At 48.9% G+C, this 12,937-nt stretch overlaps 1 protein-coding gene across 9 annotated transcripts in view; it reads left to right on the top strand.

Annotated features, from left to right (window-relative positions):
- The first annotated feature begins 4,188 nt into the window (after positions 1-4,188).
- The window catches only part of LOC102450277 (uncharacterized), a 34,393-nt gene continuing 25,644 nt past the window's right edge, over positions 4,189-12,937 (top strand). For 3 of the 9 annotated variants that reach the window (XR_012900274.1, XR_012900277.1, XR_012900276.1), the window contains exon 1: positions 4,191-12,560. Coding sequence is in view for 1 of the 9 variants with exons in the window: in XM_075918374.1 (XP_075774489.1) it covers positions 8,109-9,197 (1,089 nt within the window). In the remaining 8 variants the exon portion in view is untranslated. Of the gene's footprint in view, positions 12,561-12,937 lie in introns of all 9 variants that reach the window. The other 6 variants (XR_012900280.1, XR_012900278.1, XR_012900279.1 and 3 more) reach the window with 5 other exon arrangements.

The raw sequence follows: 12,937 nt of genomic DNA, 5'->3' as shown, positions 1-12,937 counted from the left end.
AGGGGTAACTAGTGGTGTCCCCCAAGGGTCAGTCCTGGGACCAATCCTTTTCAACTTATTCATAAATGATCTGGAGAAAGGGGTAAGCAGTGAGGTAGTAAAGTTTGCAGATGATACCAAACTGTTTAGGATAGTCAAGAGAGAAGCAGACTGTGAGAGACTCCAAAAAGATCTCACCAAACTGAGTGATTGGGCAACAAAATGGCAAATGAAATTTAATGTGGATAAGTGTAAAGTAATGCACATTGGGGAAAAATAACCCCAACTATACGTACAGTATGACAGGGGCTACTTTGGCTATGACAAATCAGGAAAGAGATCTTGGCGTTATTGTGGACAGTTCTCTGAAAACTTCCACACGGTGTGCAGCGGTGGTCAAAAAGGCAAATAGGATGCTAGGAATTATTAGGAAAGGGATAGAAAATAAGACCCAGAATATCTTACTGCCCTTGTATAAAACTATGGTACGCCCACATCTTGAATACTGTGTACAGATGTGGTCTCCTTACCTCAAAAAAGATATTTTGGCCTTGGAAAGGGTTCAGAAAAGGGCAACTAAAATGATTAGGGGTTTGGAACGGGTCCCATATGAAGAGAGGTTAAAGCGACTGGGACTTTTCAGTTTAGAGGAGACTGAGGGGGATATGATAGAGGTCTATAAAATCATGAGTGGTGTGGAGAGGGCTGATAAAGAAAAGTTATTTATTAGTTCCCATAATAGAAGAGCTAGAGGACACCAAATGATATTAACAGGTAGCAGGTTTAAAACTAATAAAAGAAAGTTCTTCATGTAGCGCGTAGTCAACCTGTGGAACTCCTTGCCAGAGGAGGCTGTGAAGGCTAGGACTATAATGGAGTTTAAAGAGAAGCTAGATAATTTCATGGCGATCAGGTCTATAAAAGGCTATTTATTAGTCAGGGGATAGAAATGGTGTCCCAGGCCTATGTTCATCAGAGGCTGGAGAAGGATGGCAGGAGACAAATCGCTTGATCATTGTCTTCGGTCCACCCTCTCTGAGGCACCTGGTGCTGGCCACTGTCGGCAGACAGGATACTGGGCTAGATGGACCTTTGGTCTGACCCAGTATGGCCGTTCTTATGTAGATGGTATCATGAAAGCTCATGATCCTATCTACATGTTTTGTTAGTCTATAAAGTGCTACCAGACCATTTGTTGTTGTTTTTTTTTCTTTTATTTCCAGATGCTATGAACTAGCATCCCGTGGCTACCTGTCACCTCTTCAGTCATTTCAGCATTTTACTGTTTAAGACGGTATTATCTAGGGTTATTTTTAGTTACTACTTATGCTTAAGGCTTTTTACGCCTTGTGTCTTTATTTGGCTCGAGTACTGTCTTACAGGCTCATTGCATTATTGCCTTAATTTATATCTAAGCATCACCTAGCAAATACTTAGTCCTGCAGGCACCAGTGCTAAGGGGGACTGTACTTACAGTACTAACTGTAGTCTCTAATCCAGTGTTTCTCAAACTGGGTCGCAACCCCCCGGGGGGGGGCGGGTTGTAGCTGGATTGGGTTTTTCACTTGTGACCCCTTTCCCCCGGGCTGTGAAGAGTGGCAGGGTGGCGGAAGGCAGCTGCCAGCAAGCCGCACAGCGTGGCCGGGGCCATGGGACTCCAGGAGCGTGGCTCAGCTGCAGGAGGAGGCAAGGCAGCGGGAGAGTGACCAACCAACCAAAGGGATGCGGAGCAGAAAAGAGGCACAGAGGCGAAAGAGATGGGGGAAAGGAGCCTGCAGGGGGGAGGGTGTTAAGGACTGCACATGCCATGAAGGCAAGGAGTCTGGTGAGAAGGGGGGGAGGAAGCGACCCAGGGCAGTGAGGGTGGGTGGTCACACAAATTCGTTTAGCATTTTAGGGGGTGGTGGTATCACAAATTTTGAGAACCCCTGCTGTAATCCATGTTCCAGCAATCACTTACATGAGTTTAATGTCACATTTTTATGTATGTTTTATTTCAAAATTAAAAGATTTGTATATTTCTAGGGTAAATCTAAATGCCTGGTGTTCTGTTCATATTCTTTTGCGCAGGTGTTGCAGTTTATTCATATTTAAGAGCTTATGTTTTAATTTAGTGCTCACTATTTTAGAGTTAAAACAAAATACAGGACTATGTAGCACTTTAAAGACTAACAAGATGGTTTATTAGATGATGAGCTTTCTTGGGCCAGGCCCACTTCCTCAGATCAAATAGTGGAAGAAAATAGTCACAACCTGTCACATTACCGAATTGGAGGGAAGCAGCCAGATCACTGCTGCACCCCTAGGTGGGGGTGTTGGCCCCAGAAATTGGTATAAAAGGGAGCCATGTGGGGTATTGAATGGGAGCTTATCGTTTGTTGATCTTATGTATGCTATTTATGTGAGTATATAATGTCTATGTGTGTAGGTAGGAATCTGTAATCTGTGTGGAAGCTGAATATTTCTCTGAATGTGGTTAAGCATTGCTATGGACAGGCTGAGTAGCGAAGCCCTGTGGAACAATGGCTCTCAATGGGCTATGGACACACCCAAAGAATGGGGGCTGTCACCTGAGAGCAGCCAGCAGGGAACATAGGGTATGTCTACACTACCCTCCTAGTTCGCACTAGGAGGGTAATGTAGGCATACCGCACTTGCAAATGAAGCCCGGGATTTGAATTTCCCGGGCTTCATTTGCATAAGCGGGGAGCCGCCATTTTTAAAACCCCGCTGGTTCGAACCCCGTGCAGCGCGGCTACACGGGGCTCGAACTAGGTAGTTCGGAATAGGAAGCCTAGTCCGAACTACCTAGTTCGAGCCCTGTGTAGCCGCGCTGCACGGGGTTCGAACCAGCGGGGTTTTAAAATTGGCGGCTCCCCGCTTATGCAAATGAAGCCCGGGAAATTCAAATCCCGGGCTTCATTTGCAAGTGCGGTATGCCTACATTACCCTCCTAGTGTGAACTAGGAGGGTAGTGTAGACATACCCATAGAGATTGGCCTCTGACCAGGTGACTTGCTGCATACAAGAAGAGGCCAGGAAGGAGGTATAAAGAGGCCATGTGGTCGATGCCATTTTGTTCTCAGCTCAGCACTTCATCCCAGAGGCAGCATTGCAGGGATCGAAGAGCCCGGAAGACCTGTGAACCCATCCTGATCTTAGGATGTGCAATAAGAACTTTTAAACCAGCAGCTGCAACATCTCTGCTAGAGCCTGCATCGAGGACTGGGAGATTCGGTGCATGTAACGTACTGTACTTTAATAACCTTACTCTCATGCTTTTCTTTCTTGTGTTAATAAACCTTTAGATATAGATTCTAAAGCCGTGGTCCCCAACACGGTGCCTGCGGGCGCCATGGCGCCCGCGGGGGCATTCGTGTGCGCCCGCCACGTGCTTGGGGCTGGCCTGGCTCCGGGCGAGTGGCGCTTGGGGCGGGGGCGCCGGCCCCGGCCGCTTGGAGGGGGGGGGCCGGCCCCGGGCGTGCGGAGCTTGGGGGGGGGGCGCCGGCCCCGAGCGCAGCTATGGGAGGGGCGCACGGCTATGGGGGGGGCCCCGGCCCCGCCCCCGGCCCTGCCCCCTGGCGCCCAGCGGGCGAATGGCCACGCCCCCTGGTTGGGGACCACTGTTCTAAAGGATTGGCCCAGCGTGATTTGTGGGTAAGGTCCAGAGGGTAAATTGACCAGGGATCTGTGGCTGGTTTCTTGGAACCGGACAGAACTTGTTCGGGGTAGGTGGGATTGGGTGCTAGGACCCCCCCCCCCCCCCACCTGTGTATGAGGCCCGGGGCCATCTGGGGCACGGATATTGCTGGGGTGTCGGAGGGGTTTTGCTCATGAGGCTTCAGGCAGGCTGCTGAAGCGCTCTGTGGGACTGGTTTGTGGCCTGTTTGGAGAGGTCACCAGTCTGGGGGCTGTAAGGAGCCCCGGATTTGAGCAATTCGCCCTGAGCGGACGCCCTCAGCTGTGCCCAGACATGGCCCGGTCCATCACACAACCATATATACCAAAGGATACAATTTTAAAAAATGAACGCATATGAAAAGGACAAATCAAATTTCAGAACAGAAGGGGGATGTGGGGTGGGTGTGAAGGTAAATGTCTGTGAGCTAATGGTATTAGAGGTGATAATTGGGGAAGCTATCTTTGTAATGGGTAAGATAGCTAGAGACTTTGTTGAGACCCCCACGTAGAGTGTCGAATTTTAGCATGAATGACAGTTCAGAAGATTCCCTTTGAAGTGCAGATTTAAAAGGCTTCTGAAGCATGACCAGGAACAGGTAACAGGAGAGTTTGGAGAGGGAGTTCTCCAGGTAAAAGAGGAGTAAAAACGGGACCTTTGTGGTAAGTGGCTGTCTGGAGTGTGTGTTTGTGTGTGGGGGAGTTATTTGCAGTGTGCTGAGCTTGTGTTTGTCTGGTTGGTTTGTTTGTTTGTTTGAAGGAGCTTCTAAAAGGTTTGAAATCTAGAAGCTTCTGTTAATTGGCTGAGCCTCAGTCAGGGGGAGGGGCTACCAGAGCTATATAAGCCTGTGACTCAGCGACCAGGAACAGGTAACAGGAGAGTTTGGAGAGGGAGTTCTCCAGGTAAAAGAGGAGTACAAATGGGACCCTTGTGGTAAGTGGCTGTCTGGAGTGTGTGTTTGTGTGTGGGGGAGTTATTTGCAGTGTGCTGAGCTTGTGTTTGTCTGGTTGGTTTGTTTATTTGTTTGAAGGAGCTTCTAAAAGGTTTGAAATCTAGAAGCCTCTGTTAATTGGCTGAGCCTCAGTCAGGGGGAGGGGCTACCAGAGCTATATAAGCCTGTGACTCAGCGACCAGGAACAGGTAACAGGAGAGTTTGGAGAGGGAGTTCTCCAGGTAAAAGAGGAGTACAAACAGGACCCTTGTGGTAAGTGGCTGTCTGGAGTGTGTGTTTGTGTGTGGGGGAGTTATTTGCAGTGTGCTGAGCTTGTGTTTGTCTGGTTGGTTGGTTGGTTTGTTTGTTTGAAGGAGCTTCTAAAAGGTTTGAAATCTAGAAGCTTCTGTTAATTGGCTGAGCCTCAGTCAGGGGGAGGGGCTACCAGAGCTATATAAGCCTGTGACTCAGCGACCAGGAACAGGTAACAGGAGAGTTTGGAGAGGGAGTTCTCCAGGTAAAAGAGGAGTACAAATGGGACCCTTGTGGTAAGTGGCTGTCTGGAGTGTGTGTTTGTGTGTGGGGGAGTTATTTGCAGTGTGCTGAGCTTGTGTTTGTCTGGTTGGTTTGTTTATTTGTTTGAAGGAGCTTCTAAAAGGTTTGAAATCTAGAAGCCTCTGTTAATTGGCTGAGCCTCAGTCAGGGGGAGGGGCTACCAGAGCTATATAAGCCTGTGACTCAGCGACCAGGGAGAGCGTGACCAGGAACAGGTAACAGGAGAGTTTGGAGAGGGAGTTTAGAGGGCACTAGTGACTTGTCCTTCTTTAAAACCTAACTTAGAATAATCTATACTCCAGAAGTTTAAAAAGAATCCCAGTTTGTACTTAAACTTATTCATTACAAACATGGAGACAGAAGCCCAGCAGCAGAATGGGGGCTATCCTGTTTATTGCGTCGAGTGTAACATGTATGATTACCTGCCCTGTGGGCGGGTGGCGTATGTGTGCACCCGTTGCAAGGAGCTCCTGACCCTCAGAGACCAAGTTCGGGCTTTGGAGGACAGGGTGGCTGAACTGGAGGAGCTAAGGGAGTTAGAGAACTATGTTGATGAGACTTTCTGGGACACTGTAGTACTGTCCCACCTCCAGTCTGAGAGCCCCAGTGTTCTTAAGGAGGATGAAAGTCTCAAGGGAACAGAGCATTTAACGGGAGCAGAGGGAAACCATCCCGTAGTTGGGACCCTCCTCCCAGAGGATGTTGCGGTATCCTCTTGCACTGAGGATACCTCTGATGGGGAGGGAATGCCAGCTAGGAAGAGGCAGGTGTTAGTAGTGGGTGATTCGATCGTTAGAAACATAGATAGTTGGGTTTGTGATGACCGGGAGAACCGTACGGTCACTTGCCTGCCTGGTGCGAAGGTTGCGGATCTCTCGAGGCATCTAGATAGACTTATGTGTAGTGCTGGGGAGGAGCCAGTGGTCGTGGTACATGTAGGTACCAATGACGTAGGGAAGAGTAGGAGAGATGTCCTGGAGGCCAAATTTAGGCTGCTAGGAAAGAGACTGAAATCCAGGACCTCTATGGTGGCGTTCTCGGAAATGCGTCCAGTTCCACGCGCAGGGCCAGGTAGGCAGGCAGAGCTTCAGAGTCTCAATGCGTGGATGAGATGATGGTGTAGGGAAGAGAGGTTTAGATTTATTAGGAACTGGGGCCACTTTTGGGAGTGGGGGAGCCTATACAGGAAGGATGGGCTCCACCTAAACCAAGGTGGAACCAGACTGCTGGCACTAAACATTAATAAGGCCGTAGAGCAGTTTTTAAACTAAGAGATGGGGGAAAGCCGATTGGTGCGGAGATGCACGTAAATCGGAGAGAGACTTCTCTTAGAGGAGAATCCATTGATAGAGATTCTCTAAGCTGTAGTCGGAAAGAGAGGAGGGGAGAGGGCAAACCATTGGCCAGAGCTGACAAACAACCGCATACAAAGGAATCCAACGCATCAGGGAAGGGCAGACAAATAACCAGTGGCAAATTTTTAAAGTACTTGTACACAAATGCTAGGAGTCTGACTAATAAGATGGGTGAACTAGAGTACCTCGTATTAAATGAGGAGATAGACATAATAGGCATCACTGAAACCTGGTGGAATGAGGAAAATCTGTGGGGGACAATCATACCGGGATATAAAATATATAGAAAGGATAGAGCAGGCCGGATGGGTGGCGGAGTGGCACTGTATGTGAAAGATAATGTAGAATCAAATGAAATAAAAATATTAAGTGAATCAACATGTTCCATAGAATCGCTATGGATAGTAATTCCATGCTCCAATAATAAGAAATTAGCAGTAGGGATATATTACCGACCACCTGACCAGGACAGCGATACTGACATAGAAATGCTGAGGGAGATTAGAGAGGCTACCAAAATAGAGAACTCTATAATAATGGGGGATTTTAATTACCCCCATATTGACTGGATACATGTCACCTCAGGAAGAGAAGTGGAGATAAAATTTCTCAATGGCTTAAATGACTGCTTCTTGGAGCAGCTAGTGCAGGAACCCACAAGGGGAAAGGCAATTCTCGATTTAGTCCTGAGTGGAGTGCAGGATCAGGTCCAGGATATAACCGTTATAGGACCTCTTGGGAATAGTGACCATAATATAATAACATTCAACATTCCTGTGGTGGGAAGAACACCTCAGCAGTCCAGTACCCTGGCATTTAATTTCAAAAAGGGGAATTACGCAAAAATGAGGGTAACCCATGCTCGAGGGTAACCCATGCTCCTTTAACAAAGAAGCCAGCCAGCATTTCTCAATCTCGACAGCCCTCGGCACCGCAGCCGCAGCCGGCACCGGGGCTTCTTAAAGAGCCAGCTACAGCGGCACCAGTCTTATCGGTGCCGGGTGCTGAAATGCCTGCAATCACTGCCCCTCACAGGGAGCTCTCTTTAGCACCGGCAGGGGAACAGCATACTCCTGCCCAGATGCTTCCTTCAGAGACTTTAACCCTTCAGTCTCCAGGCTCTGCACAGCCTCTAGCAGCAGAAAAATCAAATACCGCTGCGAATCTCCCTGCGTACCTCGCCAGGGTCGTATCGGGAACCATCTCCTCACCCTTGTGCTTCTACGCACCATACAAGAGATCACGGGGATTATTATCACCGTAGTCTCTCATCTCGTCACCATTATTACAGAGAGCGTAGGTGTTCACACCAGAGATGTTCTAGATCTCCTCCTCCTGCAAGACGCTCACGCTCACCAACTCGTTCACCATGAAGCACCTATTATGTCAGGTACGGCAGTGCTAGATCTTCTAGACGTTCGTCGCCTGCAGGGTCTGACCAGCATTATACGCATCGTCATAGACCGGACTATGTTGATCATCTCATCACAGTCACTCTCCATCTCATCGCAGGTCTCCATGTTCCTGTCGGTCAATTAGCCCACACTCTGTGCTTTCAGAGATTCCCAAACATTCTCCGCTACAACGTACGATACCTTCTCGTTCTCCGATGCACCAATCACAAATGTCAGACCTAGAGGAAGGGCAACTCTCGGAAGCTGACCCGGACATGTCGCCTAATACCTGTTCACCATTGCCTTCTAGGGATGAACCGCTGTCTCTGGGCGAGACGTCACCTCCGGACGATCTTAAAGAATTCCAAGACCTGTTTAAACATGCCGCACAATCCCAGGAGGTGCAACTTACTGAGTCCCAGGTTAAGCAGCATAAGTTATTTAAGAATTTACACCCTAAACAACAAAGAAAGATTGCCCTCCCAATAGATGACGCTACCTTGGAGGTAGCACAGGACATCTGGCAGACGCCAACATCAATACCGCCCACAAATAAGAAAATGGATAAAAAGTATTTTGTCTCGTCCAAAGGTTTGGAATTTCTTTTCAATCACCCGCAGCCGAATTCCCTGATAGTGGATGCAGTTCGCCATAAGAGCAAGATGTCCCAATTTAAGAATTCCCTATCGGATAGGGATACAAAGAAATTGGATTATTTTGGTCGAAAAGTTTACTCCTCCTCAACCTTGCTACTGCGGGTTGCCTATTATGCTGCTCTTTTGTCAAACCATAACTTTGACAATTACTCCAAGCTCCCGGAACTTATGCAACATCTCCCTGACAATAAGAGGTCTCTCCTTAAAGCCGTTGTCCAGGAAGGGTTCACTGCATGTAGAACATCGCTTCAGATTGCCGCAGACATTGCCAACACAGCCGCTCGAGTGATGGCAACAGGTATCGCGATGAGAAGAGCTTCCTGGTTATTGTCAGCGGGAGCCCCTAAGGAGTTGCAGTCCAAAGTGGAAGATTTACCCTTTGACTGTCAAAAGCTGTTTGCTTCTACTACCGATGAGGTTCTCCATTCTGGCAAGGACTCTCGTACTACCCTTCGATCTCTAGAGATGTACACGCCACCTTTCAAACGCAGGCGGTACTACCCCTTCCAGAGGAGATATGATTACTTCTCCTATAAGCAGCAACAGCGACGTGGATCCGACCAGCCTAGATTTAGACAGCGCCCTCAATGCAAACTTCAGCAGCAGAATCGCTCTTCAGCTCGGCCTTCCCAGAAGCAGCAGGTTTGACTCCTGTGCGGGGGACTCGAACACATCTCCACCAGTCAACACACTAAAGCCTGCCACCACCTTATTCCACCAATGCCTGAGGCCATTTCTTCGTCAATGGGCCACCATTACCTCAGACTGATGGGTCCTAGAGGTTATATCATCAGACTTAACGATCCCGTTTGCTTCAATTCCCCCTACTACTCTTCCCACCCCATCCCTTCTCAGGGACCCATCTCACGGGGCCGCTCTTCGAGAAGAAGTTTTTCACCTGCTCGAGATCGGAGCCATAGAGAGAGTACCTGATGAATTCCGGGGGAAAGGGTTTTACTCCAGGTATTTCCTAGTCCCCAAAAAATCCGGGGGGTGGAGACTCATCCTCGATCTGAGGGCTCTAAATCATTTCATCCGAAAGCAGTGCTTCAAAATGACCATGCTGGCCAAGATCATGCCAGCACTAAACAAAGGAGACTGGTTCGCAGTCCTAGATTTGCAAGACGCATATTTCCATGTGACAATACACATAGCACACAGGCGTTTTCTGAGATTCGTAGTGGGCGACGACCATTTTCAATACAGGGTACTGCCTTTCGGCCTCATTTCAGCCCCAAGGGTGTTCTCCAAATCACTAGCGGTAGTGGCTGCCCATCTACGAAGGATAGGAGTCTCTATCTTCCCCTACCTCGACGACTGCCTCATCAAGGGACGCACTCAGTCAGAGGCACTTCACATGGTAGTTGCAACTCGGGATTTGTTCAATTCCCTCAGCCTTATTGTGAACATTCAAAAATCACGTCCACAACCAACACAAATTCTAAACTTCATAGGAGCGCGTCTCGACTCCCAGTTAGAGAGAGTTCATCTGGCAGTCGAGCATTTTCAACTAATACAAGACCTGATAAAAACAGTCTTGCAAGCTCCAACGCTCCCAGTACGTGTATACCTCGAGCTTCTGGGTCATATGGCTTCAACAACAATCATAGTGCGCCACACAAGGCTACACCTCAGGTGTCTGTAGCATTGGCTGAGCACGGTGTACAAGCCTACAAGGCACAGCATCCGCAAGACTGTGGTACTTCCAGCACATGTCAAGGACTCTCTATTATGGTGGACCAATCACAACAACATGCTGTCAGGAGTCCCCTTCCACGCATTGCAACCATCAGTGGAGATAACCACAGACGCTTCTCTCATCGGCTGGGGTGGCTGGGGTGCCCACATGGGCGCAAAAACAGTTCAGGGTCGTTGGTTCACAACGGAGATGATGCTCCATATCAATCTTCTCGAGCTACGAGCCATGTTTCATGCCTGCAAACACTTCAAGTTATACATAAGAGGCACTGTCACCAGAATTCTCACAGACAATGTAGTGGCGATGTACTATGTGAACAGACAAGGAGGTGCCCGATCCCGTTCACTTTGTGCAGAAGTGATCCGCCTCTGGAAATGGTGCATTCAAAACAACATTTCTATAGTCGCGTCATACTTACCAGGTGTGAACAATACCACGGCGGATGCGCTGAGCAGGCATTTCCCTCAAGACCATGAGTGGGTTATCCGCACGGATGTCCTCTTACCTCTCTTCCATCGGTGGGGCTTTCTGATGATAGATCTCTTCGCTACATGTGCCAACGCGAAATGCAGAGCTTACTGTTCCAGAGCAGGAGTGGGTGCTCACTCTCTGGGAGATGCATTTCTCCTTCATTGAGGCACATCACTCTTGTATGCATTCCCCCCTGTTGTACTTATTCCCAGAGTACTCAAGAAGATCGTGATGGACAGGGCACGAGTGATACTCATAGCCCCAGACAGCCATGGTACTCAACTCTTCTGCAGCTCTCTGTACGAGCACCGCGCCGATTACCTTACTTACTGGACTTGCTGACACAACAGAAAGGCTCCCTTCTTCACTCAAAGCTGGATACTCTGCACCTCACTGCATGGATGGTACATGGTTCAGCGAGTCCGAGAATCTTTGTTCGGACCAGGTGAAGCGTGTTCTCTGGCACAGCAGGAGGGATTCCACCAGGAAAACTTACCTGTCCAAGTGGTCTAGATTCGTGCGATGGTGCGCTCCTAAGCTTCTAGACCCTCTGGTTTCACCAATGCATGTCTTACTGGACTATGTCCTCCAGCTACAGTCAACTGGACTCTCCATTTCATCACTTAAAGTCCATGTAGCGGCGATAGCTGCTTTTCACTACCCCGTTGAAGGCAAGTCAGTGTTTTCTCATCCCATGATGACTAGATTTCTCAAAGGATTGGCTAACCTCAACCCACCACGTAGGCCTCTGCCACCTGCATGGAGTCTTGACCTGGTGCTTGATGTCCTAACTAGACCACAGTTTGAACCGTTGGCCACGGTACCGGTGTCGATGCTTACAATGAAGGTACTCTTTCTTCTTGCCATAACATCGGCACGTAGGGTGAGTGAATTATCCGCACTAATGTCAACACCTCCCTATACAGTCTTCAACGCGGAATCAGTGATACTGAGGTCTCATCCAGCCTTTCTATCTAAAGTCTGCACAGATTTTCATATAAATGAACCAATCGTTCTGCCATGTTTCTATCCAAAACCTCATACCTCTCAGCGTGATGCTCTCCAGCATACGCTCGATGTGCGTAGAGCCTTAGCATTCTATATAGACAGAACCCGTACTCTATGTAAGACGGATCGCCTCTTCATTTCGACATCAGGGCCTTCTACGGGCAAGCCCTTATCCGCCCAGCGCATTTCTAAATTGGTTGTCTCTTGTATCACGACTTGCTATACTATCTGTAAGAAGCCGCTCACATCGCAGCCTAGGGCACACTCAACACGAGCAGTTGCTACGTCTGCAGCTTTCGTGAAAGGAGTCCCTCTGCGGGACATCTGCCGGGCGGCGACTTGGTCTTCTACTTCCACCTTTTCAAGGCATTATGCGATTGTTCAGCACTTCGCCTCTGACTCAGCGGTAGCCTTGGCAGTGCTGCCTGCCGCTCAGAATCCCGATTCCGAAGCCCACATCTAACTGAGATTACTGCTTCAGAGTCACCAGACGTGGAGCACCCACGGGGACTACCCGAAGAAGAAGAGGAAGTTACTCACTTTGTGCAGTAACGATCGTTCTTCGAGGTGTGTCCCCGTGGGTGCTCCATGACCCACCCTCCTCCCTGCTTCGGAATCTTGTCTTTCTGTCTTTCAGATAGGCGGTGAGATGAACTGGCGGGCACCGGACCGTGCGCGGCAGGTGAAAGGCGCAAAACCGGCTTGCACGTGCGTGGTCCGGCCATACACACATAGCTCTGTCAAGCTCCAATTTGCGGCGCCGGGACCAGCCTGACACCAGACGTGGAGCACCCACGGGGGGACACCTCGAAGAACGATCGTTACTGCACAAAGTGAGTAACTTCCTCTTCTTGATCTTATAACTCACTTGGTTAGGTCCAATAATGGTATCAGCAGAGTGAATATGTGGACAAAGCTGGCAACGGGGTTTGTTGCAAGGGAAGGTACCAGGGTTGGTATTAGTGTAGTATGTCCTGTGGTTGTTGGTAAGAATCATCTTGAGGTTAGGTGGTTGTGTATAGGAGACTATGGGTCTGTCTCCCAGAGCCTCTTGGAGTTTAGTATCCTGTTCCAGTATAGGCTGAAGTTTATTGATAATGTGTTGGACAGGTTTAAGTTCCGGGCTGTAGGTGATGACAAGTGGTGTTCTATTGTTGGTTTTCTTGGGTCTGTCTTGAAGTAGATGGTTTCTAGGTATTCGTCTGGCTCT

Source organism: Pelodiscus sinensis, unplaced genomic scaffold (assembly GCF_049634645.1).
Source record: "Pelodiscus sinensis isolate JC-2024 unplaced genomic scaffold, ASM4963464v1 ctg170, whole genome shotgun sequence".
Classification (NCBI taxonomy): domain Eukaryota; kingdom Metazoa; phylum Chordata; order Testudines; family Trionychidae; genus Pelodiscus; species Pelodiscus sinensis.
The sequence above is the reverse complement of the archived record's forward strand: the minus strand, read 5'-3'. Positions and strand labels throughout refer to the sequence as shown.